At 41.8% G+C, this 25,759-nt stretch overlaps 3 protein-coding genes, 1 long non-coding RNA gene and 1 other non-coding gene across 5 annotated transcripts; all 5 read left to right on the top strand.

Annotated features, from left to right (window-relative positions):
- The first annotated feature begins 211 nt into the window (after positions 1-211).
- On the top strand, positions 212-8,324 carry ppp1r26 (protein phosphatase 1, regulatory subunit 26). Its single transcript, XM_069673182.1, has 2 exons — positions 212-328; positions 3,481-8,324. The coding sequence occupies exon 2, from the start codon at positions 3,552-3,554 to the stop codon at positions 6,759-6,761; it is 3,210 nt and encodes a 1,069-aa protein (XP_069529283.1). The 5' UTR covers positions 212-328; positions 3,481-3,551; the 3' UTR covers positions 6,762-8,324.
- Positions 8,325-9,563: 1,239 nt separating this feature from the next.
- On the top strand, positions 9,564-11,213 carry mrps2 (mitochondrial ribosomal protein S2). The gene is made up of 4 exons (XM_069673184.1): positions 9,564-9,624; positions 9,897-10,013; positions 10,097-10,217; positions 10,445-11,213. Exons 1-4 carry the CDS (start codon positions 9,600-9,602, stop codon positions 10,989-10,991), a joined length of 810 nt encoding a protein of 269 aa, XP_069529285.1. The 5' UTR covers positions 9,564-9,599; the 3' UTR covers positions 10,992-11,213.
- A 926-nt stretch (positions 11,214-12,139) lies between these two features.
- Positions 12,140-15,229, top strand: LOC138601894 (uncharacterized). Its single transcript, XR_011309184.1, has 5 exons — positions 12,140-12,200; positions 13,982-14,045; positions 14,131-14,199; positions 14,702-14,762; positions 15,059-15,229. It is a non-coding gene; the product is annotated as an uncharacterized lncRNA (long non-coding RNA).
- On the top strand, positions 14,829-14,939 carry LOC138602480 (small nucleolar RNA SNORA17). The gene has a single exon (XR_011309203.1). It is a non-coding gene; the product is annotated as a small nucleolar RNA SNORA17 (small nucleolar RNA).
- Positions 15,230-16,332: 1,103 nt separating the features above from the next.
- dipk1b (divergent protein kinase domain 1B) lies at positions 16,333-23,924 on the top strand. The gene is made up of 5 exons (XM_069673183.1): positions 16,333-16,842; positions 17,507-17,641; positions 20,685-20,792; positions 22,280-22,456; positions 22,551-23,924. The coding sequence occupies exons 1-5, from the start codon at positions 16,774-16,776 to the stop codon at positions 23,361-23,363; spliced, it is 1,302 nt and encodes a 433-aa protein (XP_069529284.1). The 5' UTR covers positions 16,333-16,773; the 3' UTR covers positions 23,364-23,924.
- Positions 23,925-25,759: the final 1,835 nt, after the last annotated feature.

The following is a 25,759-nucleotide window of genomic DNA, read 5'->3' as shown; positions in this document are numbered from 1 at the left end:
AGTATTAACAGGTCTGACTTATACTAAACACTGTGTTTTGTAACGTCTAAAATCAAAACAAAGTCATTTAAAATGAAACCGTCAATATTTTCCGGAAAAATAGCCGTTGCCATGTTTGAACGGGTCCTGGTTGGCTGGACTCTGGGTTTAAGGAAGCTTGTCCGCCCGGTTGTCGGAGCGGAGGGGGACTCGACGGAGGGAGCTTCAGGCGGAGTGAGTGAGCTGGTGACGGACACCGAAATATCTCCACGACGGCTTTCCTAACATCTCAAACAACGCTGCAATGAACTCTTTCTTACCATAACTGGCGTCTTGAGTCATACAAGAGGTGAGTTAAACGTGTGCAGTGTGTCTTGTGGCTGTAGCTGTGTGAAAATAACCGAGGCTAGGAGGGCGCAATACAAAGGCTTTCTTTGCCGGAGAAAATGCCGGGGCTGCAGCAGCCGGGAGGCCCGCCTGTGTCTTTCAAGTCGCCGACCAGCAACGGTTATCCCTCCAATGTTTGACTTCATCTTCCAAATTTACCATAAAAATTGAACCATACCGCTTTGTGTAGCATCTTTTACGGACAATACTTGCCTTTAGTGGTGATATCTGCCGTGTACCGTGGTTTTTTGACATCCGTGGCCGGTACCAGGAAACATGGTTGCTCTGCGGAGTCTCCTAACGCTGCACGCCGGGCATCGGTGCAGTCCGTGCCGCTAGAGGGTTACGGGGACAGCCGGGGTTGCTCTGTTGCAACCAGCAAACCGTCCGGGAGGGAAAATGAACGCAACAACACGTTTGGTTATGTAATACTCAAAATGCTCAACCTAATAGTGGCATGTGTGGCTAAACTTTCTTTGTACACATGATATGTCAAACAAAGTTGGCATACATTGTATCATACGAGCACGTTATGCTTCGTTTTGAGCTGGTTTATGTGCATTTTTCAGCGGGGCGTCTTTGCTGACCCATCCTCGTTTCCTGTAACGTTTGTCGCACTTCACTATCAGGGTTCAGCAGGTTATATTCTTGGCGAAGAATGGTTAAGAGTTGGGCATATTGTCTCTTGGTGGCAGGCTGTAGTCAGGTTGCCCATTCCCCCCTGCAGGCTGCTGGAAGGGAGGATTTAAATAGGGGGTCGATAGGCTAGCAGTGACTCCTGCATAGCGCCTCCTTGGACGGGATTATGTCCGAAAGCATGCTTGTTCACGGGAGCACATCACTGACTGTTGCACGGTTTAACTCTGAACAAAAGGTTAATCAGAGGACAGTGGACTTGTACTGAGTGTAGGTGGCACATTACCATCCAACATCTAGGCTGCCTGGCAGGTTCACAGAGTCACATTTTAAACGACTTGTGTTTTTATTGATGCATTCTTGTAAAAAATGTGTAAATGATATAAAAAAAACAGCGCCACTTTGTGTTTTTAAAAGGAAAAACTAACATACTCATCTTTAATTCCAAAACGAAGATTAACCAATCAGGTAGAAAATGCCATAACCGTAACATTTAGTCAAATATTTGTACCTAATATGAATGAAATGCATATGAGACACAGTTTTAAAAGATGTAAATACGTTCAAATTAGCTCCACATTATTATGTACAACACTTCAAATTATTACAAGTTTATTAATAATAATTTAATAATAAAGTTTGGTTTGTTATTATATGATATGATAAACAGGTTCAATTCTTCCTGCAAAAGGAGTTCTTTTACTTTTGATTGCAGCTTGACAGATATGTCAGTTGGCTAATAAATCAAGCTGATATTGGCTCGTCTAAAATATAACGGTATGGGCATAAGTGTTTCCAATATATTCACCAATATCAAAGAAAAGTGTTAAAGAAAGTGTTGCGCAGAAAACAATGATTAAGTTGATAGTTTCATTTTGTAGTTTGTCCAGCAGAGTGCACCCTGACTCAGTAGTTCAGTATAGTACCACAGGTGAGCTGACCAGTCGTCCACACTAGAAATGGTTGACAATGTATAAATTGCTGAATATTCAATAATGAAGTATTTTGTTCAGTAAAGCAGCCTTCAAAGTAGCATTGCAAATTGGTACAAAATTAGCTCACAATCCATGTAGAAAAATGTTCTTTCAGTTAAAGAATTGACATTGTCCGCAGTATCTTTCATGTTATAATTCCTCCCCTCTAAAATCAGTCCTAAAACACCCATATTGGTCAGGCTCTGCTTTTGATATTTAGTCATAATAATGATATACTTTTCCTTGAGTGAAAACTTGATGACCGGACATTTACCTTTCTAAAAAATCTGATATTGCTGCTCTGTCTCCGTAAAATATCTGAACTCTTTTTCCACCATTGATTGATATCCATGCTCATGTTGTGACAGCTCTCAGTTTTTTCTTCTGTGTTGCAATACACAGCGGGATAGTGCACAGTCAAAGCTGTCCATCAATGAGAGGTCAAATACACTCCACTGTAGTAATGGAATGAGAGACAACGTGTTGTGGGGACAATGACCGACTGGTTAGCATGATAATTTAACATTGTTAACTTGTTTTGAATACAGTTATTTGGGCATATTTGTGTCAAACCCAAGGATGGAAAAGCTAAAAATAAAGCTTTTTAACCAAATAAACTAATTCAAACATATAATTTAACAATTTGAGTTGCACATTTATTTTAAAATGTATCTCTCGGTACCTTCCAGGCTCAGTAAATTCATTCACGTGCTGTTCTTGAGTTATTACACTGGCCTATGGAGGCCTTTAGTGGGCTCTACGTATAGTTGGTTCCGCCTAAAAGGAGAGTATTTATTAAAATTAGCTCTGAGACCAGTCTTGTCCCTTTTCTTTGGAGCAATCAGTTTTTGGCTTTATTTGATAGGACAGCTGAAGAGAGACAGGGTTAAACCACGGCTAAACCAGCGCCCCAGAGAAATTTGTTTTTTGGATTTGCCCAAAAGTTAATTGGAGAGTATTTCCCAATAATATAATCTTCCCCTGGCATCAACAGGTCAATTAAGTAGCCTACTTCCCATTCTGATTATTAGGATTGAGGAAAACTCTTATTTCAATATTAATCAAAACAAGATTGTTAGTTGGGCTAAAATGTGAAGATGTTACTTCGGCAATGTGATGGGCATAATTCACTGTTTTCTGAATGAATAAATGAAGCAAGTGATAAGCAGATATGCGTCAAAAAGCCGAATATCGGCCCGGCCGATAATCGGTCGATCCCTAAATTAAAGTTTTAATGTTTTCTGAATTGTGTGTTGGTAGTTGCCTTTAGTGGCAGTCAGAGCCCTAAAGGTCCCTTAAATCGACCTGAAAGAAACTTTCAATTGAAAATGTCTTTTCCAGGTTGACCAAAATGTAGGCCTAAATTTCTGATTGATCACCTTGAAATATTCCGATTACGTAATGGCCTTCCTTCACAGCTATTACAAAGTCACGAATCACCATCACAATCAGTCACGAGTCTGACTTGGCTGTCGCTGTTTTTCTGTTTCTGTTTCCCTCTCAGATTGCACGATGTGATTGTGATCGGAGGCGGCTGCGCTCCAATGGTCCAGGACCTCACCTTACTTCACTAGAATGTACTTGATGAATGTACCTCCTGTTGCAGCGACGCAAACAGAATGGAGAACGTGTGGCCCGCCTGGAGGCTATAGCCTTCCAATCTGCTTCAATGACTCTGACCCTGAGTTGTCCACTAGAGGCACACCTATCTCAGACAAGGTCCAGATGATCATAGAGAGCCTTAGGAGCACCCAGTCCTCACTCGAGATGGGCGACGAGATTGAGGGAAATGTGCTATCGGGACAGGAAGGTCATCCCCAAGTCTGCAAAGTCGCAGTGGGTTCTTACGTGGGGGCCAAGTCCAAAACTAAAAGTCCGACTGAAAGCCAGCAGGCAGCTGTTTCCACCCCTCTCAACCATGAGAGCAGTGACTCTGACAGTGATGATTCTGTGGACAGAGGAATCGAGGAGGCGATACTGGAATACCTGAAGGAAAAGGATGGTCACAAACGCAAGGCGGAACCAAGCTTCACCTTTCTACAATCCAACAAAATTCCCAGGAAAACCCCACCTGCTCCTGAAGTTTCCAAACAGAACCCCGACAGCAATACATTTCTAATTGCCAGCAATCAGTTTCCAAAAACCGCCAAAGCAGAGACACCCACAGCACCAGCTGCTATACCTATCAAGAAGTATATCAAACACAAAGCCGCCTTAGATGACAACACATTTAAGAATTTCGATTCAGATAAAAGTGCACAAATCACAAGTTTAGTTTTGCCCAACCAGGAGCCAAAACACCCCTCTATCAGCCTCCTCAACAAAGTAAAGTGCCCAGCCACAGCTCAAGAAGACTCAAATGATTCCAGTAGCGACGACGGCATTGAAGAGGCGATTCAAAGATACCAGTTAGAGAAAAAGGAGCAGCAGAACAAAAGAGAAGCTTTCAATCCCCAAGAATTCAGTGAGGAGTCAGACTCCACTAGCGATGATGGGATTGAAGAAGCTATTCGCTGCTACCAGCTAGAGCAACTCAAAGAGAAGAGCGTCCTAAAACCATTCTTGCACAAGCAAACGACTTTTAGTAAGTCGTTTATGCATGCTGTTGGAAGTACAAGCGCGGAAAACATGAAGAAAAGCAAACTGAAAAAGAAGTCTGCTCAACCCCCTCCTTCGTCTGTTTTCATACCCAAGAATACACTTTCAGAAAGTTCGAAGGGTAAAGGGAACGGATTGCTTTTGTTTAAAGTGGAGGGTTTTAAGGAGCAACCTCCCCCTCCCCCTGCCCCTCCAAAGGTTAATACAACTGCAGAGCTAATGTGTGCTGAGGCAATACTGGACATTTCAAAAACCGTTATGCCTGGGGCCTTCCAACAAAGTGTTAGTCTTAGCAGTTGTGCTACCACTGAATCTTCCTTGCAATCTTCTCTCCCTGACAACAACCAAGACGAAGAAAGCGACGGCAGCTCCATTGACAGTGAAGATGGGATTGAGCAAGAAATCAGGAAGTTCCTTGAGCAGAAGGCCCAAATGCACCAACAGCCACCTGGCTCTGCTAAGACTCAGGAGCCTCATAGTATAAATGAACCAGAAGAAGTGAAAGCCAAGCAAGTTCCCACCCAAAAGAAACCTCAGAGGTTGTCTTTGACACAGAGAAGGAAAAACAGGGAGGAAAAAATGTCCAACACGTCAATGACGGATATCAACGTTAAAGAGACATCTTCTAAACCTTCACCAGAACGCAGGAAGGAATCAAGCAAGAGAATTCAAACGCACCTCGCTGGATTGCAAGAAACGGAGAAAAGTGGGGACAAAAGCAGCTCACTTGACAGTGACGAAGACCTAGACACCGCCATAAAAGACCTGCTCAAGACAAAAAAGAAATCAAAGAAGAAAACGAGAGACTTAAAACTGAAATCAAGGAAGTGCCTGAAGGATGAAGGACCTCTGCTAGGAAATGCTTCACAGCCTAAAAAGTTCAAACATGACCCTACTGCCAAGCGCAGTGCTTTGAAAAAATTACAAAAGGGCAAGGATGACATGAAAGACAAGTCTTGGTTGAGTAAAAAGACCATTTTACAACATAAGCAAGCTGGTAAGAGTAAAGAGCATGATATGCACGAAGTTGAAACGGTGAATTCGAAAGCAACTGAGGCTAAAGACAGCCCGTTGCCGCTGAATACTCAGACAGCTCTTCAGATCAAGGAAGACAGCAGTTCAGTAGACAGCGATGATAGCATTGAGGAAGAGATCCAAAGGTTTCTGGCTGAAAAGGCCAAAGTTTCCACCGCAGAGAAAAGTAAAAATGGAGATGTATCGAGGAATGGCACTGATGCAATTTGTACACCTCTTCAAGATGAGGTCATAAAACAGGAAAATCAGCTGGCTGAAATTCCAAGAAAAAGTATCACTCCTCAGTCTGGACAGTTTCCTCTGAGTAATCAACCTCTTCCACCGCCCCAGAGTTCTCGGCCAGACATCTCTTCTGCCGTAGAACAATCCCGCTCACCCTCGGTCCAGTCCTGCAGCCCCAATCTTTTGGAGCCGGCGGATGGGGCAGGGGCTGCAAGAACTGAGCAAAGGAGGCCCAGCCCTGGGAAAAGCGACGTTAAGGATGTGACCACGCAGACTGAAAGAGGACGGCCAGTTTTGAGTCCTAGCGTCGCTTATTCCCACTCGGAGTCGATCAAGTGGCGCCAGAGCCTTGGACTCCCCACCACAGACACTAGGACTCTCAGTCGGACTCCATTCCATATCACCTCGTCTAGAATCAGCGAGGCTGCATCAGCAACTGCATATCAGAGCGGGGGTATTACCCCTAAATCACAGACTCCAGTCACCGTTTGGTCCTCTGCAAGGACCAGCAGAGCACCTTTCCCCTGCTCTACAGAAACGACTGTAAATGCCACATTCAGATCCCCGGTATTAAACCTTTTGTCTACTGCCAGGCAGCATCCAAGGATGCCCTTTACACAGAGCCTTGCACCTGACCACAGGTCACAGTGCCCTAATGAGGGAGAGACAAAGAGTATGGTGCACATATCCAAGGACAAGAGTGTGTTTGTAGAACTGGAGTCTAACAGGACCAACCACGTCCAGGTTCGAAGCAGGGAAAGGAGCGAGGGAAAGGAGAGAGTGGAGAGGAAAAGAGAAGGAGAGAGCATGAAGATAGATGACAAAGAAGTACATCTAGAAAGAACAGAGGACAAGTTTATAGATGAGGCAGATTGTGAGTCAGGCAGCAGGAGAAATCCAGAGAAGAAGCAGGGCTTTCCTACATTGTAAGTATTTTCCTTTGGTCACAATGTCCCACAGCATCATAATCCAGTTTTATACAGGTTCATATATGATCATCTTGTAAGTTACGATCGAGCTCATTCATTTATACGCTTTAAGAGAATGTTTCATAATACCATAAATCAAAACAGGCATTTTAAACGTGTTTGTACATTTATACGGCTGTGTAACAATAACAACAGAATGAAAACTTTCTTTGCTCCAAGACTAATCCATACCATCAATCCTTTGAGAAGCAATACAGTGACATGTTGGAACAAGAGCCAGACTGCAAGACCACTATCAAAATGCAGAGTGCTTCATTGCAGAGAATGATCCTAAATATCCTTCATGTAAAAAGAAGCGATCAAGAAAAACAACCAGTCATTGACAAATTAAAGATATAAGGTTAAGTCCATTCAGTTGGAGCTGTCTTTTTAATATGCCAGTGAGTAGATGGACAACACAAATTAGCAATATTAATCAGGAAATATGAGCTGCTATAACATAATCTTACACAATTTAGCAGCGATATGTAGGCTTACTTAAGAAGTTAAAGTCTGGGTGTTTAACGTACCCACCGATCTAACCTTTTTAACTTTTGCACATGAAGAGAAAAGACCAGGGTACACTCTAACGGACGATGATACTCCTGACCTGTAATCGACCCCCTTTTTGCTAATTCAAGTTTTGAACAGACGTGCGTACTGGAACAACTTTGTATTCTTCACTAACCCAGACCTACGGAAGCCCTTAGCGGACATGCATCCATACATTATATAGTATTTACTCCGTTTTCTTGAAATCTCAACTTATTCATCACCTTATCACGACATAACAACGCAGCACCACATAGCGTCACCTGATCATAACTCGTATCCCCAGAGTTGTAAAAGCACAAAACGAACATAGAAACAGGCTTAACTTACATCATTAGTGTGAGCAATGGCAGCATGGCTTGCCCTGGTCTGTAATATCACAGCGACCAGTCTGTTTTGTTTTGTAGATCGCCGGAAAATTTACCTGATATCACGAGAAAAATTAGTCGAGATCTCTAGAAAACGACCAGAAATAACGGAGTAAATAAAATGTATGGATGCATGGCCGCTTAGGGCTTCCGTACATACCATTATACTGCTTACATTTGTTTTTCAGGCACAGTGCCCTTAATACATTGTATGGTTTAACTAAATAAATGGGAGTTAAAGCTCGGTTGTTGATGAAAGCCACTACAACAGTCTCGGACTTATTACCTCTATGATTAAAGTGTTGTTCCAGATTTCACAGCGGCCACATAATTACTCCTCTCTGTCTTGCTAAACTTGATATTTAGTGCATTAATTTCCTTCTTTGTCATGTTAAAGTTTTTTCTTGAATTTCATATGTGAAAAAAAGGCTATTTATTTTTGTTTATGGAGAAAAAAAAAAAAGAAGTTACTGAACATGCTGTGCATTGCCAGGTTTTGTAAATATTTTGTAAGAAGTGTTTCTTTTTTTCTTTCACTCTTTCAGAAAAGAAAAACTTTTGCTGTGTCTTTTAAGTGCATCTGTGTAATAAAGAGTGGAATCCTAGCAGCAGTGTGTCTTTGTCATATATGTTTAATAATTTGCATCATGGGAAAACTCCTTGTGGTTTATTGAAGATCACCGTCACTGGCTTAAGGATGGACTTAGATGAATTATTAGAGCATTAAGTACAGGGAACTGGTCTGATGTGTGTGCTGCTCTGCCTTGCCCAGGTCTTTGTCCAGTGCCATTGACCCTGGCATCACCATCAGACCTTGCATAGCTCTTACCACAGAGGAGAGAAGCAGGATGTTCAACAGGAGGTTCCCTGCTGAAAAAAGCAAGAAGGTACAATTATTTAGAAACACAACCGTTTTTGTGCAGTTTGAAAACATATTTTAGTTGAGAGGGTAAAACCTGTATTACACAATGCTTGCAGGTGGTACCTTCTAACGTTCCTGTGCAGAAGAAGGTAGTGCAACATGTCAAAAGAAAGCTTCAGTTCATTCCAGTCAACAGGTTTGTACCTGGGCCATGTGATTTTGTCTCATGAGTGAGTGATCTTGATCAAATGAAATGTTCATATTAGATTTATTTTGATTTCTTTCAGAGAAAAGGAAGCACCCAGCCACCTCAGCATGCGTGTAGATGACGTTTGATATTCAAGTCTTTGTTGCTGAACAATTATTTTGCCCTTTTATTACGGTTGTTGTTTGGATGTTGCAGGCTGTTATGGTTGTTATATTTTTAATTATGGCTTTTCTTTTTCTCTGTATCTATTACTTTAAATTGGATTTTTGGGGGATGATTTTACCCTGTTCTCTAATGGTGATTGTAAGTCAGGCAATAGTTGAAGAAGCATTGTTTTTTATTTCATTATTATTTTATTTTTTTTACATAATATGTATTTTCATTGGGCCACAATCTCCCGTAATATCCCCAAACCAATATTATATATATATATTTATATGTTCATATATTGATTGTCATTAATAGGCTTAAGAGTGTTGACTTGCTCATTTATACCTCTTACAGCTAAATAACATTTGGGCAGTTATGTTGTTCGGTTGGAAATATTTTTCAATAAAGTTGTGAAGTTAATAAAATAGCTATTGTTAGTCTATTGTAGAAAACGGTGGTTGCATTGTTAAAAGAAACGGGTATAATGAAGATAATTTAGTTATTTTTTCTCCCAGTTTTAATAAAAAGAAGTGAACTCTGGCCAACACTCCTGCACGGTAGGTGGCGGTAGTGCACCGTAAATGTTAGTTGCCGTATTTCACGACACTAAAAGAAGAAGCACAACCGCGCAGGCGCAGTTCGCTGACCTTCCAAACGAGCATGGCAACACGGGCACTGATGAGAGGTATCTGCAAATCACATTATATTTTAGTCTGTCAAAGTAATGTAATCATTGGAATATTTTGAGTGTGTGCTACTAAATGCTATATATGTTGAACAGTTGTGGCATTGTTTAGTTTTAGACTTGAAATCACGAACGTTATGATAGCAACATAGCTTCCTGCTAACGTCAGTAGCTAGCAGCAACTTTAAGTAACGTATGTGTCAGAAGCATAGACTATAAATAAGGTTAGAAGTCGATATCCAATGTTTTGACCAGTGTTGTGTTTTATGTAGGCCTTTCGGGTCTACGACAGTCACGGGCTGTTACAATCGCATACTCTTGTGGTGGACACCAATATGCCACAGCAGCGTCCATCAAAACACCCCAACCCCAACTTGACGACGTATCAGGTGAGCTAATGTATCTAGTAAGACAACATTAGTCGGTATTCTGTCACTACAGGTTTTTATTAATACAATTTTTAATCTTACAGAAAAGGTATTAAACCAGGCACTCGAGAAGCCGGACTTTTTCCGGTTGTCGGAGCTCGTCTCGTTGAAGGACCTGTTCGACGCAAGAGTGCACCTGGGCCATAAGAAAGGTTGCAGGCACAGGTGTGTATAAATTCCCACAGTATATTAACAGTGTTTCTCAAATGCTTCGTCAGGGTTTTGCACCAGGCGCGAATGTGGTAGTTGATAAGTTAATCACATACTCAAAATGTACTTAACTCAAGACAATTGCACCTTGAGCAAAGATTTTCACTGTCCCGTATGCATGAATTGTTGACGTAATAATGCAGAGAATAATGTAACCTTATTCAAAAAATTATTTTCCTTAGGCTTATGGAGCCGTACCTCTATGGCTGCCGCTTGGACCAAGATATAATTGATCTCGACCAGACTAAAGAGCACCTCCAGCAAGCCCTGAACTTTACTGCCCATGTAGCGTATCGTGGTGGGGTCATACTGTTTGTCAGCCGGCGTCGTCAGTTCGGCCATCTAGTTGAGAGCACCGCTAAGGACTGCGGGGAGTACGCCCACACACGGTACTGGCAGGGCGGCCTTCTTACCAACGGACCCGTCCAGTACGGGCCAGGAGTCCGCCTACCGGACCTCATCATCTTCCTCTCCACTCTCAACAATGTGTTCCAGCAGCACGTGGGAATCAGAGACGCGGCAAAGATGAACATTCCCACAGTGGGTGTGCTGGACTCGAACTGCAACCCCAGCCTGGTGACGTACCCGGTGCCTGGGAATGATGACACTCCGGCCGCCATGGAGCTGTACTGTCGCTTATTCAAGATGACTATCACCCGCGCCAAGGACAAAAGGAGACAGACGGAGCTGCTGCAGGGCCTGTCAGCACCCTCCACACCAAGCTCATGACAATATATTGTTAGATAAGAGACATTAAAGAATGCATTTAAAAGTCAAGGCCATCTGATGCTTCCCTTCATCACCCGTCTGCGTTTGGATCCAGTGCGGCCTGAAGTTCTGTGTATATTACTTGTTAATGAATCTCGTTTCTGTGACACATCGTCCTCTGGTTTTATTTAACATTTTTCTAACAATATTCCTCAAATGAAAATGTGGCAGCCTGGTTCTCAGAATTAAACTGTGTTGCACCACATATCTAACATTGACCTGTGTTTACATGGATTGGCATTGTCTTAATGACCGACACTTAAATCAGACATGTTTGTGTTTCTAGCCCCTTTTACACTCCCAGTTCCAGGCGGGAAGCCTCTGTTACGTTTCGTCTTCTATATAAAACGCTCAGAGGTGTAATGGTGGGGTGAAGTCGTTCCGCCTCTGAGTCGGCATCGCAAATAGTAACAGAGGCGGAGCGGCATCCGTGTAAACAGCGAAGCCAGCAGGGTGGAACAGCGCCGTGTGAGTGTAATTAAAACACACGCTGTTTGTTTACACCTGACGCACGTTTTGCTTCCACAATGCCATGTAAAAACACACTGGGGCGGCCTAATGCCGGCATTGCGTGGTCCAGTGTAAAATGGCAAAGGCTGCATGACGGTAGAGCTTCGTTGCGGCGCTGAGGCGGAACCGCAGTGTAAAAAGGGCTGCTGTCTTATTCACAGAGATTATAGAACATAGCACGGATGCAAACAAAAAGCCATCAAATTGCATCACAATGCCTGAGCTTCCCTCTAATTTTCAATGGCAAATCAAACTTTGCTGGCTTTTTGCTATTATTTATGTGTACCCTTGTGGCCATCTTGGTACTAAAACAGTGCAGAAACACTGTTTCAACCCGGTTAATAGATATATGAATATTTGGCTCATTTACACCACACACACACACAAACTCAGATGAACCAAAATATATCATAAAATGTTCTCACAAAAGAATTGTTTGGCACTATAGGCACATTAAGGGTTTTTATAAAGGAGTCACTGATTTGCAAAGGCGGAGGAAAGGGATATACAGTACATGTGCTATTTAAAGCCTCCGGTCTGTTCGCGAAGCAGATGAGGTTTGGTCACCCTCGGTTTCCGTAGTTGCACAACAAGTGTTCCTGTATCGACCTTCTCGCTTCTCTCTGCTCACCACCAGGGAACTGCTGCGAAGGCAAAATGGTGAGTATGAGTATGAGACATTATCAATACATTACGCCTGTATTTTACAATTAAGTACCATATGTTAACGCTAAAAAAAAAAAAATCACGTGTTTCATAATTTAGAAACTTGCATAGACTTGAATACTACTCGGGGCGTCTGCGAATGTCCACTTAGCTGTGTCCCAATATTTAACAATATTTATGTTAAATTAATCACAGTCGATGTCTATTTCAGAGAAATACTCGCATCATGTGTTGTTTCTTGTATTTGATAAATAGTTTCCTGCTTTTGTGCAGCCTTCCTTCCACGTGGCAAGCAACAGGCTATTTTAGGTTACAGGCTTTTCAAGTTCATATAAACAATTTAATCACAATTAAAATACACAATTTCACGTTTAGATCCTACATTAGTCTAATATCCCTATTTTTTATACACGTACGCACACTCACTGGTGTGTTACATGGGTGTGGCAGCTTGCTTGACATTTGGAGCGTTCCTGTCAGAACCTGCCAAACCTACATTGGATAAACGAGCTTGCATGTATCTTAATAGGCGCCAATTCTTTTCTGAGGTGACAGTAAAAAGCGGGATATTGTTTAAAAAAATATGTATACAGTTTAGGTATAATTTCCTCTGACCAACATTTGGGGAGAAATGTTTCCATTAGTGCCAAAATAGGGGCAAAACAACATTACTACCTCTAATCTGCTGGCACACTCATACTCCCGTCTGTCGCCCCCTGGTGACGGCCACCTGGCTTTTAATCTTATTATAACACTTGAGTGCATAGTGATGTGCTACAATTTAAGATTTGTTGCACTAGTTATTATTTGCGGATAGATAAATTAATAATTTGCTGTTGAAAATGTCTATAAATTCAAATTGCAAACACAAACCCAAGTTGAAGAACCTTGTTTTACCATACCAACAGTACACAACCCAAATATATTCATTTAACTATCCTAGAAGAGGAAGAAAACCAGAAAGAAACGAGAAGCAGGAACCTGCACATTTTGGGCTGTCATTGCCTTAAAATAACCAGATTATCCGTTCTGCAGCTCTGCAAAAAAAAGTTGCAGAATTGCCCCAAAATGGTTCCAAACCACCATCAACTTCATATTCAATTCATGTATTTTTAATAAAGTACTTGACAGAAAATCGATCTGGTTTTGTTTGAAATAAAAAGCCAGCAACAGTATCATTTTTGTCAGGCAAGAAGTGACAGTAAATAACTCCAACTTTCAAAGCCAGTGTGTCATAGTTTCTTATTATTTTTATTTCAAAGGTTTAACAAGTTACTTTATTTATATAGCACCTCTCAAAGCACATGTTTACAAATCGCTTTTACAGACAAAGTTAAAACTCAGGGAACTAAGGGAGATGACAGAATAATCAGTCAACAGTCAGGCCACACAGAGAGCAGTCTGGAAAAGTTAAACAAAAGGCAAAAACACAATGCCAAGGCAAAAGGTCAAAAAGAATAAATGCAAATAAAAGCGATAAGACAGGTAGACCAAGGAAAGGCACTTAAAGCAATGAAGCAATACAAAAGATTATAAGAAGACGACATCACATCAGAGGAAATAAAACAGATGAAAGGTTTGGAACAGTAAGCAGAATAAAAGATTAGTAAATAAATAAAAGCAAAAAAAATAGGATATTAGAAGAGGACTTCTAATGACCGATGAATTCCTTACATTAGATTGAACCATCTTTTAGCGAGCCATGCGTGACCTTAATGCCCTGTGTTTGATTCCCGCTTTAGAATAATGTGTGTGAATTCATTTTTCTTTTATAGATGTGGCCTTCAGCTCTGCTTTTTGGATACCGGACATTAATGGACCCGTGGACAGTGACTGCTAGTATGTAAAGATATATTAACGGTTATGATTTTACATTGTAGTACCGTCTCCTCTGACTTCTCATGTATTGCTCTTGTTCCTGCAGGTACATGCACAAACAGAAGAAGCATGGATTTGCCCTCATGAGGAGCTGTTCTCAGACATTGAGAGAATGGTATTTGGTGTTCTTGATATTTAACTCATCAGTAGGGTTAAAATTGCCCCTTGAGACTCAACTCTGACTGCAGTGTCTGTGTTGTGCAAAAAGTGGGCAGACAGTAAGTCACTGGCTCACGATGGCTCGATTTCCACTGTGTGCTGGACTTTGGGTAAGGAACCGGGCCAGATATTCAGTTTACAATGACACCGGTGTAATCCAGTGAATTTACAGTCAGTGGTAATCCATACTGTTTATTTATAGCAGAAACATGAATCCTATCTGTCACAGTAGAATGGCAGTGTCCTGCTCACTGTGTGAGTGAGGCTTGATCACATTTTTGGATTATGTTCTGGTGATTCAAGCAACATGAGAGCATCAAAGTTTGGTTTTAATTATTCTGCAACCTTTTACTTTTTTAGCTATGTCGCTTTAAATTTAAGTTAATGTTAATGTTCTGTCTTGTTTACTGGTTTTGAGGTTGTCTCAGATCTGCAATAACTTGCTTTTACAACAATAGAGGCCCAGGCTGCACCTCTGATGGACCAGACAAACCTGTGGAGCAGCAGCAGACTTGCTTGGTAAGGGAGAGAGTTCGTGCTGACTTGGTGATTATTTGCATCTTTTTTTCCTCTGCTCTTGTCCGACGTGCCCCTTGAGGCGTTGCAGTCCGACACTGTGTCGAGCCTGTGTCATGAGGTGGCAGAGAACAAAAGGTGTACACTGCCTCTGCCCCATCTGCCTTCAATACCTACACCAGTGGGATTTGAAGTGATGTAGTTTACCGACAGATTTGATTATTGAAGTCTGGTAAAAGATTGATGAATGTAGGATTTTTAAACATATTTAAATGTTTCATTCTGATTTGTCTTGACAGTGTAGAGCCAAGTCATGGAGCAAGAGGGCTGAAGCCATCTGGAGATGTGTTTGCTTGGAGGAACTGTCCGAAAGCATTTTACATCTATACACTTTTGTATTACTTAGTTAACAAGAACAACACATTTTTATAATGCATATTAATGCTATCTTTATTTATATATGTATTTTTTTACTGTAGCCACTTGTTGCATTTTCTGTACATATTCTTAAATAATTTTTTAACAAAGTTTATTGCATTTTAACATTTTGTAAAGTTACAAATAATGAAATAAAAAAACTAAACTATAAATTTATATACAAGAAAAATAAATCTATATGTATTGCAGTGCTGTCATAGACATATAAACAGACATATAGCATTTATTAAACTATAATAAATGAATTAAAATGAATTAGATTTACAGAAACAATAAAAATAAGTAGATTTAAAAAAAATTAATTCTCCCAACACACAAATGGCAAAATCTTTTTAATCTTTTTAATTATTTTTAATTAATTTCTATACGTTTGCTGTTTTTGCACGAACATTGTGGTATTGTATGTTTGTATGTGTATGTTTAAAGGAGCTATATAAATAAAGCTTATCATTATTTGATAAAGGCTCAGTTATAGCTTTAATCATTTTTAATATGAAGTGTTACATTTCACTTATTTGCCAGTGATATTCAGCTGTGCTTCAATATAAACAACAGTCAAGTTAGTAAGCTGGCATATTACTTCTCTGCTTGTGAGGTAAATGCAGGTACATACAGGTTATAATCCAGGTAAATATCATAAAACTTCCTTTATTTCCTTTGGACAAAACATGCGAACCTGGCTTTTTGGTATTTTAATGTTATTTTTGCCTAGTGTCATATTTTATTTAAAGCTCTTAATGCTCTGTGTATGAATGGTGCTTTATAAATAAATTATGTATTGTGTTGCCTCGCCTAAAATAGCAAATAGAGATAGCAGTGACATGAAAATAAACAATATAATGCAGGAAATTGTCGTACTTTTTAATTATTGTAAAATAGGTTAAATTGTTAAGTGTTTTTTTTGTATGCGTGTTTATTCTCAACTGTTTTGGCCGACTTGTAGTACAATAACACGGGGTCTGTAGCAGCCTGTGTTTCTCCTAAAAGGGAGAGGCGAACAGGAAGCACAGGCGAGTTTTAAGTCGGCGGTATAAAAATCCTCTCACAGCTGAGAGCTCACACCTTCCCCTTTAAAGGAGCGCAGTGGTGAGTCGCTGGGAAACAGAGGTTGTGTGTGCTCCTCGGGAGATGCGTTTTCTATTTCTGTCACATTTTTGTCCAGTTTTATCTGAGATCATGAAGAAACCGTTTTTGCATTAACCGGCTTTGCTGGTGATCGCGGCTGGACACCGAGCAGGAGGAGGAGGTCTTTAATTCCGGGATGTAACGCAAATTAATGTGGCGCATATGGAGCTAAAATGTGAAATCGCACAATTTCAAGGACGAGTGTTTTTTCTCCGGCCAGTGATTTGTGTTGACAAATAGGATTACACGCCATAGAGATTGAGCTTTGTGTCAACCCCGGGGCGTTTTCGCAGTAAAATATCACACAGAGTTGAGGAAATATGGCACACGCTGCGTTTAATAATTAGGCTGCTTTCGGTTATTTGCGACGCATGGCGCAGGTTTTCAGTAAAGATGTGATCAGACAGGGTTCTCTGGTTTCTCGCTGCACCTCATCCTCACAAAGTCGCTTATGATGCCAAGGGCTTTGCGGAGACTGGTGCATCTGGTGCTCTTCTGCCCCCTGTCCAAAGGTCTGCAGGTAAGACGGGCATGATGTCAGTCTGCCTTTGTTATCCTAACACAGGATCCACACTGTCTGCATGCATGTCAAACTACGGCACGAGCCCGGTATACATGCATGACAACTGTGCATCCTAAGGTCAAGTGTCCATCTGCTCATTCATTTGTTATTGTGTAGGCCTCAGTGGTGGAAAGTAGCACTGTATATTTTAGAGCTGCCACGATTGATTGACGTGTCTAGCGAATCACCAAATACTTTGATCATCGATTAATCATTCTAGTGCTGTTTAAAGTCGAAATGAAAACCCGATCATTTCCTGGTTCCGGCCTGTTTAATTTAAGGATTTGCTTCTTGTTGTCATTTAAAAGTCTTTGGTTTTAAACTGTTTGCAGAATAATGAATAAAGAAAGTAATCCTTAGTTGCAGCTCTAGTACAATTATACATTTACTGCACTGTACTGTCCTAACGTCCACGTCATTTTAAAGTGCAATATTGTTGGCTACTTGCATCAGCATTGTAATTACAGAATACTTATAAAGTAGTATATTTATATTTATTTATTAGATAAATGAGCTGAATACTTCCATCACCAATGCATATCTTTTAATGGCCGTGGTGTCGATGTATTTTTATGATCAGTTGCCCTCCTTGTCTGTCCCTTTTTCTTACCCCCACCTACAGAGTCGTCTCCCAGCCATCAAGGTGAAGTACCTTCTCCTGGCATGGCTCGGCATCCTCATCGCCAGCTGGGTCATCTACATGCAGTACGCCTCATACTCCGAGCTCTGCCGAGGGCACGTCTGCCATATGGTCATTGTACGTATACACTCTCAATATTATGACAGCAAATTTCATAACTTCATGAGCGTGCAACGGAAAGGCCAGGAGCCAGCTGTGCGGCCGTCTCTGACTGCGGTCATTGATTAAATATCATGTTACTGAATTAAAAGGTGTTATTTGTCGCTGCTAAATGGCTGAGATTAGATTTCAGTTCATGTGTGACCTCTTACATCGATTTGGTTGAGTACAAGATGCAAACAGGAAATACAAATTCAACATGGGGGAAGCTATAAAAGCACACATGCAAATCAATACAGCAGTGATTTGTTTTGAACCTAGAAAAAGAACATGCAGCGTCGACTGATGCAGGACTTTCTGGATGAAACTGTTCCAGCACTTTTTTAAAAACATCTTTCTGACTATGTTTGGGCTGGATTTGAAACCAGGTTGTTGTTGTGTCAGAGAAGAGCAGATAACTCTGAAGCAGAAACAGAACAAGCTAGACAAAAAATGTTCCAGCTGCTGCAGTGAAATTCACAGACACCTAAATAATGTGCAAGACTTCAGAACAACTGGACTGGATGTCTGTCCTTCCTGCTGCTCGGGTCGACCCCTTCCTTCACACATGCCCTTTGATGCTGCGTAAAGATACAGCCTACAGCTGAACGTCTCTCCTGCCTAACCCGGCCGTTTCGACTGACAGACCAGAGCAGGCGCTGACATTTAATGAGACATTGACAAACACGATGCCATGCATAATGAAAGATCAATGCTGTGACCTCATTATAACAAACAATCCATTCTGCGCAACAGTGGATTAACAGTTTGTGTGCCTCAGTTTCGAGCGATGTCATGAATAAATGCTAACATGATTACAAGGACACATTTAATGAGAGTACAATGAGTAGTTAAGAGGTGTGAACTTTTCCTGTTGCTGCTTGTGTTTTTGGTGACTACTCCTGAACATGACCGCTCTGAACCCGGGAGGGGAGGCACAGTGAGGGGGCGTGTGTCTGTAAAGATCTTGCAGTAACCTGCTGGTTTGGGGTGAAGGATTACCAGGATTGTGTCTGCTCAGAGGGAGAAAAACTTTGGTGGCTTTACATGCTAAAGAGGCATGAACTTAATGAGCAGGCTGCAAAGTTTATATAGTACTGCAAACCACAAAAAATGACCTCTTCTGTGGGCCTCAAGGTTTCCAACTTAAACTTTGATACCTTGGCAGGGGCATTAAATGTTTGTTTATGGGTAACTTAAACTTAAAGCTGCTGTGAGGAGTTTTTCGCTGGTCATGATTCTGATGACTCTTCATGACCTACAAATCAAACCACACCATCAGCGACAAGATGAAAGGAACAATATGTAATATATTAACTGGAACTTGTCATAAAATGGCCATGATATTTCATTAGAGATTAAGGAAACGTGCTAGGTTGAAATACTGGCACTGTGTTTTGGCGTGAGCGATCCCGCCCGCTTCACATTTCGCCACCCCGGGTTGCCAGATATGAAACAAATTGCCGCACAGGACTCGTTGCTTGTCATTGTCAAAGCGCACGTTTTGATTAGGTTCAGCGTCCTCAACCTGGCAACCCACGTGAGCTTCCCGTTGTACTAGAAGCGTAGCTCTGTTTCGGAATAGCTGAGTGAGCGAGCGTGGGTTGTGGAGCAAGTGAGTGAAAGAGACAGGAAGTGAGTGTGTGCACATGAGTTACGAGAGTGAATGTGGATCGGCGGAGAGTGTCATCGGTAACTGAAAACAACAGAACGACTGTACAGTAAGGCAGTGTAATAAAGCCTCAACTCCTCAAGACTGAAGCCGCGCTCCCATGTCATGCTTCCTGCTCGCTGCTGTACGTGTAAAGTGACGGGAGTTAGCCCAGAAGCTAGCGGCAGCTTCAGCCCTGGGTTGGAGCGCTGAAGCAGGAAAGGCTAACATTAAAATCTGGGGAGGAAGGGGCGGGGGGAGACCATGATCTCCAATACTTTGAATTTGGACTGCAGTACCCTTTTTAGACGCTAGCTGTCAATGTTACATATTGATCCTTTAATGCCTGAAACCGCTGCACGCTGCCTTTCTTTACATTTTCCAGGGCAAGGATTAAAAATGAGTGATACATATGACTGTTTAAAGAAAGCAGCTGTTTAAAAGCCACCACTTAAACATGTACCGGACAAAATCAGCAAAGAGGTAAGCGTTACGGGCGCCAAAAACAACGTAAACCGAAAGTTCCTCACAGGAGCTTTAAAGAAGAATTAATTGCTATTTTTTGCCGACTTGAGGGCCGTTTTTTCACCCAGCAAATAAGAAGCAATATTGGTATTTATTTGGAGTTGTGTTTGAACTTAAAAACTAGCAACTGAATCTGTCATATAATTGTAGTGGAGAAAAAAGAGCAGCATTTTCCTCACATAAAAAAGAAGTGAAAGTGGCACAAATAGTTACACATACCTAAAATCTGTAGGTACATTTCAGTCAGAGAGGTCACGTTTGTAATAGTTTGTAACATAGCTTGTGTTTGCCGTTGAGGCTCTGACCTCCTCGCAGATTTATTTTACATGCAGAAATTTGAGGAGTGGTGAGATAATATCTCAAACCGCTCTAGCTGGAGCCTGCAGGTGGGTGGTGGGGTGGTGGTGAGGCTGAAAGTGTAAGATAAGCACAGAACTCGTGCAGGGCAGTGGTGGAAATGACGTGGAATGAAGTGGTGGAAACCTTGCAGCATAAGTAGACCACCACATTGGGAGGAAGTGTGTCAGGTGATTGTGGAGAGTGACACATGTCAAGTGTGCAGCTCGAGTTGCCCGCCTGAACTGGCTCGCAGGCGTCGCCCACGTTAGTTGAGCAAATGCACTTTCTGCCACATAGTACAGGAGGAAGAAGAACAGTTTCTTCCTCTAGTTGCCTCTCCACAAGTTTTCTCTGCAGATGTTTGGGTGATTGTTTACAGACCTCAGAGGGAAACAAAATTCATAAAATGCTTGATGCATGAATATTAAACTTGTAAGTGGATGAAACACTGCTAGGTGCACGTGTTCCCTGTGGTTAATGTGATGCATTTGTGGTTGTCTTTTGCAGTGTGATCACTATAGAAGAGGCATAATATCAGGCTCGTCGTGCAAGGCTCTGTGCGACCAGAGGACTCTGACTCTGCAGCGCTGCATGTCCACCTCCTCCACCTATCAGGTAAAAGAAACCAACACTAACTAAAGAAAACATTCAGAAGTTACGTTCATATTAATGCTTTTATTTTCCTCATGCTGATACATGTAAACCTACTTACAAGAATCACCTTCATTTTTCTGTAATGTTGGCAGAACTTTATTTCTTTATGACTTTTAAATATTACAAAGGCCTTTAAATATTCAATGTGCAATCTTCTCTTTGGCGGCACCTATGGCGATAAACGGTAATTACAGGAGCACACTTCCCAGATATCCAGACAGTGTTGCATGTGTGACGTCCACGGTAGTTATTTTTTTAGTTTAATTATTATTTTTTGTTTAATCAATCAATCAATCAAATTTTATTTGTATAGCGCCAAATCATAAGCCTAATTATGTGGAGACACTTTACAGAAAGAGCAGGTCTAGACCGACTCTTTGTTATGTTATTTAAAGAGAGGCCCAACGTGAACCACCATGAGTAGCACTTAGCAACATTTGGCACATTGGCGAGGAAAGACGTCCTTTTTTCCGTTTAGTATATTTAGTTTTTGCATCTTGTTTTGTTTTGTTTGGAATTTAGGGTAACACTGTGGGCACCTGAGGACCAGCATGCACCTGGGCGGGCCTATGATTTTTAACCAGTGCAAGAGAGGCAGCAGGAGCCATGATTTCTTTGTTCTTTTGTTTGCTTGTTTATTGGGAAAATAATTAACTATAAGAAACGCACGTCCTTGAATAGACAATGTACTTCTTTTGCCTGCGTACACCACATCCCCATGATGCATCAGTGGCACTGTGATTGAATTTTTGGTCAAACGGCCACTACAGCCACAGCAGATTACTGTTTACTCGCAAGCAGCCGCTTAGCTCCGCCTACCCTCTCTGGCAGACCAACCACTGCTGGATGATGGAAAACACGTCACTGACTGGGCGCCAATTGTGATTTTTTCCATGAAAGCTGCCACAGACACCCGGTCTGTTATTCTGCAAATGCAAAGGCTTTCATCAGTGGGCCATAGGCTCAATCACTACTGTGTGTGTAGTGACTTAACAGACATCTATTTACAAGACAATATTCGAGAAAAACTTCAAAAATAAGTGAAAAAGAAACAAATTTGACGCTCAGATGAAGGCAAACAGTCTAAAAAGGAAAGCAACTGTCAGTTAAGAAAATCAACAGTTACAACCCGGAGCCAACCGTGGACGCAGGAAGTTCAGGGCTGATCCATAAAAATATTCGAAAATGTTACCCTAAATTTAGCAGCACAGGACTACCTCTAGCATCAGATATGACTCATGTCAGGTTTTCTGCAGAACACTTTTTCCTCCATCTAAAATATTTAAGCAGTGCACATTTATTCAACTGCTGCAGGTAGAACAAACCTGTACAGAGTTCTTTGCACTTTTTCCACTTGTGTTAAATCAATGCTTGTGTCCCACACATCCAAGCAGACATACATACTGTATTCTCTCTTCTCTGACTGTCTCACATTGTCGTACTTGCAGGTGTACAGTGGACTGTGGAAGGAGCGGCCTGTCGTCATAAAGTGTGGTATTGAGGATCCAGTGAAGATCGAAGGGGCTCCGGATTCTGTGCTGAGACAGGAGATGACCTTATTTGACAAACCCACTCGTGGAACCTCTATGGATGAATTTAAAGAGATGCTGCACAGTTTCCTCAAGGTTATTGCATCATAAAAGATACATGCAACACCTGCATAAATCATCAATATTGCTGTCATTGTTTGACTTATTTTTGTCAACCTCCTTTTTGCAGGCGAACCTTGGTGAGCAGCCCTCTTTGAGCACCTTAGTGGACAGGGTCATCACTCTCGCTGATGTCAACCAGGATGGCAAAGTGTCTCTAGCAGAGGCCAAGTCGATCTGGGCTCTCCTCCAAATTAATGAGTTCCTCCTGATGGTGGCGCTGCAGGAGAAGGAGCACACCGCCAAGCTGCTGGGCTTCTGTGGGGACTTGTATGTGACCGAACGTGTGGGCCACAGCTCCCTCTACAGGCTGGAGATCCCTCATTACCTGCAGGCTCTGGTCCCCGAGGCCCTGAGCTCCAGCCTGAACCACTGGCTGGCGCCGTCCTGGCCTCGCAGGGCTCGCATCACCATCGGCCTGCTGGAGTTCGTGGAGGAGGTCTTCCACGGCTCCTACGGGAGTTTCCTCATATGTGACGCCAGCCCCCGCCACGTGGGGTACAACACAAAGTACGACTGCAAGATGGCCAACCTGCGCAGCGTGGCGTCCGAGGCAGTCGTGCGGGGATATTTAAGGGGCCGGCGATGTGAGACGAACGCAGACTGTACTTACGGCCAGGACTGCACGGCCACCTGCGACCGACTAGTGAAGCAGTGTAACACTGAGGTTGTGCAGCCCAATCTGGCGAAGGTTTGTGTGCTGCTGCAGGATTATCTGCTCTTTGGAGCACCTTCAGACCTCCGTGGGGATCTGGAAAAGCAGCTACGCACCTGTGTGACACTCAGCGGCCTGGCGAGCCAGATGGAGGTGCATCACTCACTAGTCCTTAACAACCTGAAGACATTACTGTGGAAGAAAATCTCTAACACTCAGTACTCCTGAAAATGTATTAGAGAGAGGTGGCTATTAATATATTTTCATGCTGCGTTAACTGTGAATAACAAAACAGGAAACTGTGAAATACTGAACATACAATATGAAGCAGCAGATGATAGACTCTCTCCCATTATGCTCTTGTTTTTTAATGCATCACTTGAGAAGCACATTCATCTGTTGAGACATAATATTCTCAGGGCACTGCCTATAACTTAATGTGTTACATAATGTGTGAACTTATTACTTAGTTTTTAAAATAGTTTCATAGAATAATCTCGAGACATCCGGACAGAACGTCAAACTCTGACCTGGCGTGAAAGATTTTGTACAACTGTAAATATTAGCTGAATATTGTTGTTCCCTGTGCGTACATGAATCTCAATGCGGAGCAGAGGTAAGATAAATTGATGGATTCATGTAGGTAAAACTGAAATGCCCTGCGTAGTATTGATCCAATACTGATAATGTATACAAATGAACCTAACAGGCTGAAGTTGTAAAGGACAATCAGACATGATTGAAATTATATGAACATGTAATCCATGAATAAACACAAGAAATCCTCAAGTGCTGCCGATAATTTCCCTCCCTTTTCTGGAATGTTCTTACTTTGTCATTGGTGCATATATGGCATCCATTACAGTGTTTGTTGTCGCAGTAGAAGGTGTTTCTTTCTCTTACACACATACCAGCCCCGTCTTTCCACTTGCATGTGAGGAACTTCAGTTGAAGATCATAAAAAGTGTTCATAAGTAGAGATAGACCGATATGGTTTTTTCGGGGCCGATACTGATACTGATTATTAGTATTCAAGGAGGCCGATAACTGATATTTGGAGCCGATATTCATTTGCAGTAAAAGTTAAAATGTTGGCGTCAAAATTTTGAATAATACAAACTCCAACACTTAACGTTCCAGCAGCATCTATTATAAAGTTAACTGAAAATTTAAATAAATAAATACATAACTTCCTGAAGTTTTATAAAGTAAATAAAACAAAATTTGCAAAGAAATGAACTCTTATTGGCCGTCAGATTAAAAAAAAAATTAAAAATTAAAAAAAAAAAAAAAAAGGCCGATGTCGATATGCATCAAAATGCCGAATATCGGCGCCGATAATTGGCCTGGCCGATAATTGGGGTCTATTCATAAGACCCCAACAATGCACCGGCACACAAACAACACAGTTAGAATTTCTGGTGCAGTTAGGACCTGATCACTCCCTCGTGGGTTTAAAGGATAACTTCGGGATTTTTCAACCTAGACCCTATTTTCCCACGTGTTTGTGTGTAAGTGACTCGTGGAGACAACAATTATTGAAATCGGTCCAGTATTCAGGGAGGGAGCACCGGCCGGCAGCCGCGAAATGAGATACAATGTAATTAAACGGGGCACTGGGCATACGTCCTCAGCTCTCTGTTGTTGTCTGTAACCAAGTCTCGCTCACGGAGAAGTCTCGCGCTGAAATCTCGCGCAAGACCGTAGCTGTTGCAAGAAGAAGGAGAGAGGAGTGAATTGTAGAAATCAGATAAATCTTCAGCCATGACAATCTTTTAGATAGCACTGAGCAACACTTTCTGTACTCCAACACAACAAACGGCACTTCTCCCTCTCCGTCCTCGTCTTCTCTCACTCCTCTCTCCTTCTTCCTGCAACAACTACTTGGTTGAAAAATCCCGAAGTTATCCTTTAAGAAAGTGCAATGCTGAAAACTTGGGTATTGATGTCATGTTTTTGAGGTGGTGGTGGTGGTCTGCGTTTTTGCCCTTTCACAAGCTGGTCCTTATTCCAAATATTCCCTTCCAATGACTTACAAGTTGTTGGTTATATACCCACACATTTTTATTAAGTATTTTCTAACAATCTGTGATTATTTCTTGATTAGTGTAAGGTTTATATTTGACAATACATCCTTCCTTGGATCTGTGTGCAACCTGCAAATCAATTGCTCTGGACCCTTACAGTGATTTTTGCAGCCCTCTTTCGGCCCTGGGCTTGTCCTGACAGGCCCGAATCCTGTGTCAACTGCCGACCCCTCTATGAGATTTTCATCGAAAGGGCAATCATTAAATGGTAGGTATATTCACAAAAATCATGCTTCTGCGGTAGTACTGGCCATATAGTACTACTCTTGGTTGACTAGAGGGAGCTATCTCTTCAGCAGTTAGATCAGATCTACAGTCTCCTGACTGAAAACACTCGAAATGTCCTGAGTCATTCTCCTCTGGAGGAGGTGATACCATGAAGGACACAGAAGAACCTGAACTTGATGAACTGGATGTAGGTAGACGAGATGCCTCTGGGGTTGTAAGGCGGGTCTATATCCTTCTGCAAGACAATATCTTCTGCAAAAGGCAGGTCAATAAGACTATTTTTAAAACCGTAGATGTGACATGTGATTT

Source organism: Semicossyphus pulcher, unplaced genomic scaffold (assembly GCF_022749685.1).
Source record: "Semicossyphus pulcher isolate SPU_LCO1_2020_fin unplaced genomic scaffold, fSemPul1.0.p SCAF_22, whole genome shotgun sequence".
NCBI lineage: Eukaryota > Metazoa > Chordata > Actinopteri > Labriformes > Labridae > Semicossyphus > Semicossyphus pulcher.
Note: the sequence above shows the minus strand (reverse complement) of the source record. Positions and strands in the feature narration are given on the sequence as shown.

Excerpts from the sequence above, each read along its gene's own strand:
- dipk1b (XM_069673183.1), top strand. The coding sequence starts at position 16,774 with ATGATGCCAAGGGCTTTGCGGAGACTGGTGCATCTGGTGCTCTTCTGC. Across the intron at positions 20,793-22,279 it reads CCACCTCCTCCACCTATCAG|GTGTACAGTGGACTGTGGAA; the intron begins GTAAAAGAAACC and ends TCGTACTTGCAG. Across the intron at positions 22,457-22,550 it reads TGCTGCACAGTTTCCTCAAG|GCGAACCTTGGTGAGCAGCC; the intron begins GTTATTGCATCA and ends TCCTTTTTGCAG.
- mrps2 (XM_069673184.1), top strand. The coding sequence starts at position 9,600 with ATGGCAACACGGGCACTGATGAGAG. Across the intron at positions 10,014-10,096 it reads CCAACTTGACGACGTATCAG|AAAAGGTATTAAACCAGGCA; the intron begins GTGAGCTAATGT and ends TTAATCTTACAG. Across the intron at positions 10,218-10,444 it reads AAGAAAGGTTGCAGGCACAG|GCTTATGGAGCCGTACCTCT; the intron begins GTGTGTATAAAT and ends TATTTTCCTTAG.
- ppp1r26 (XM_069673182.1), top strand. The coding sequence starts at position 3,552 with ATGTACTTGATGAATGTACCTCCTGTTGCAGCGACGCAAACAGAATGG.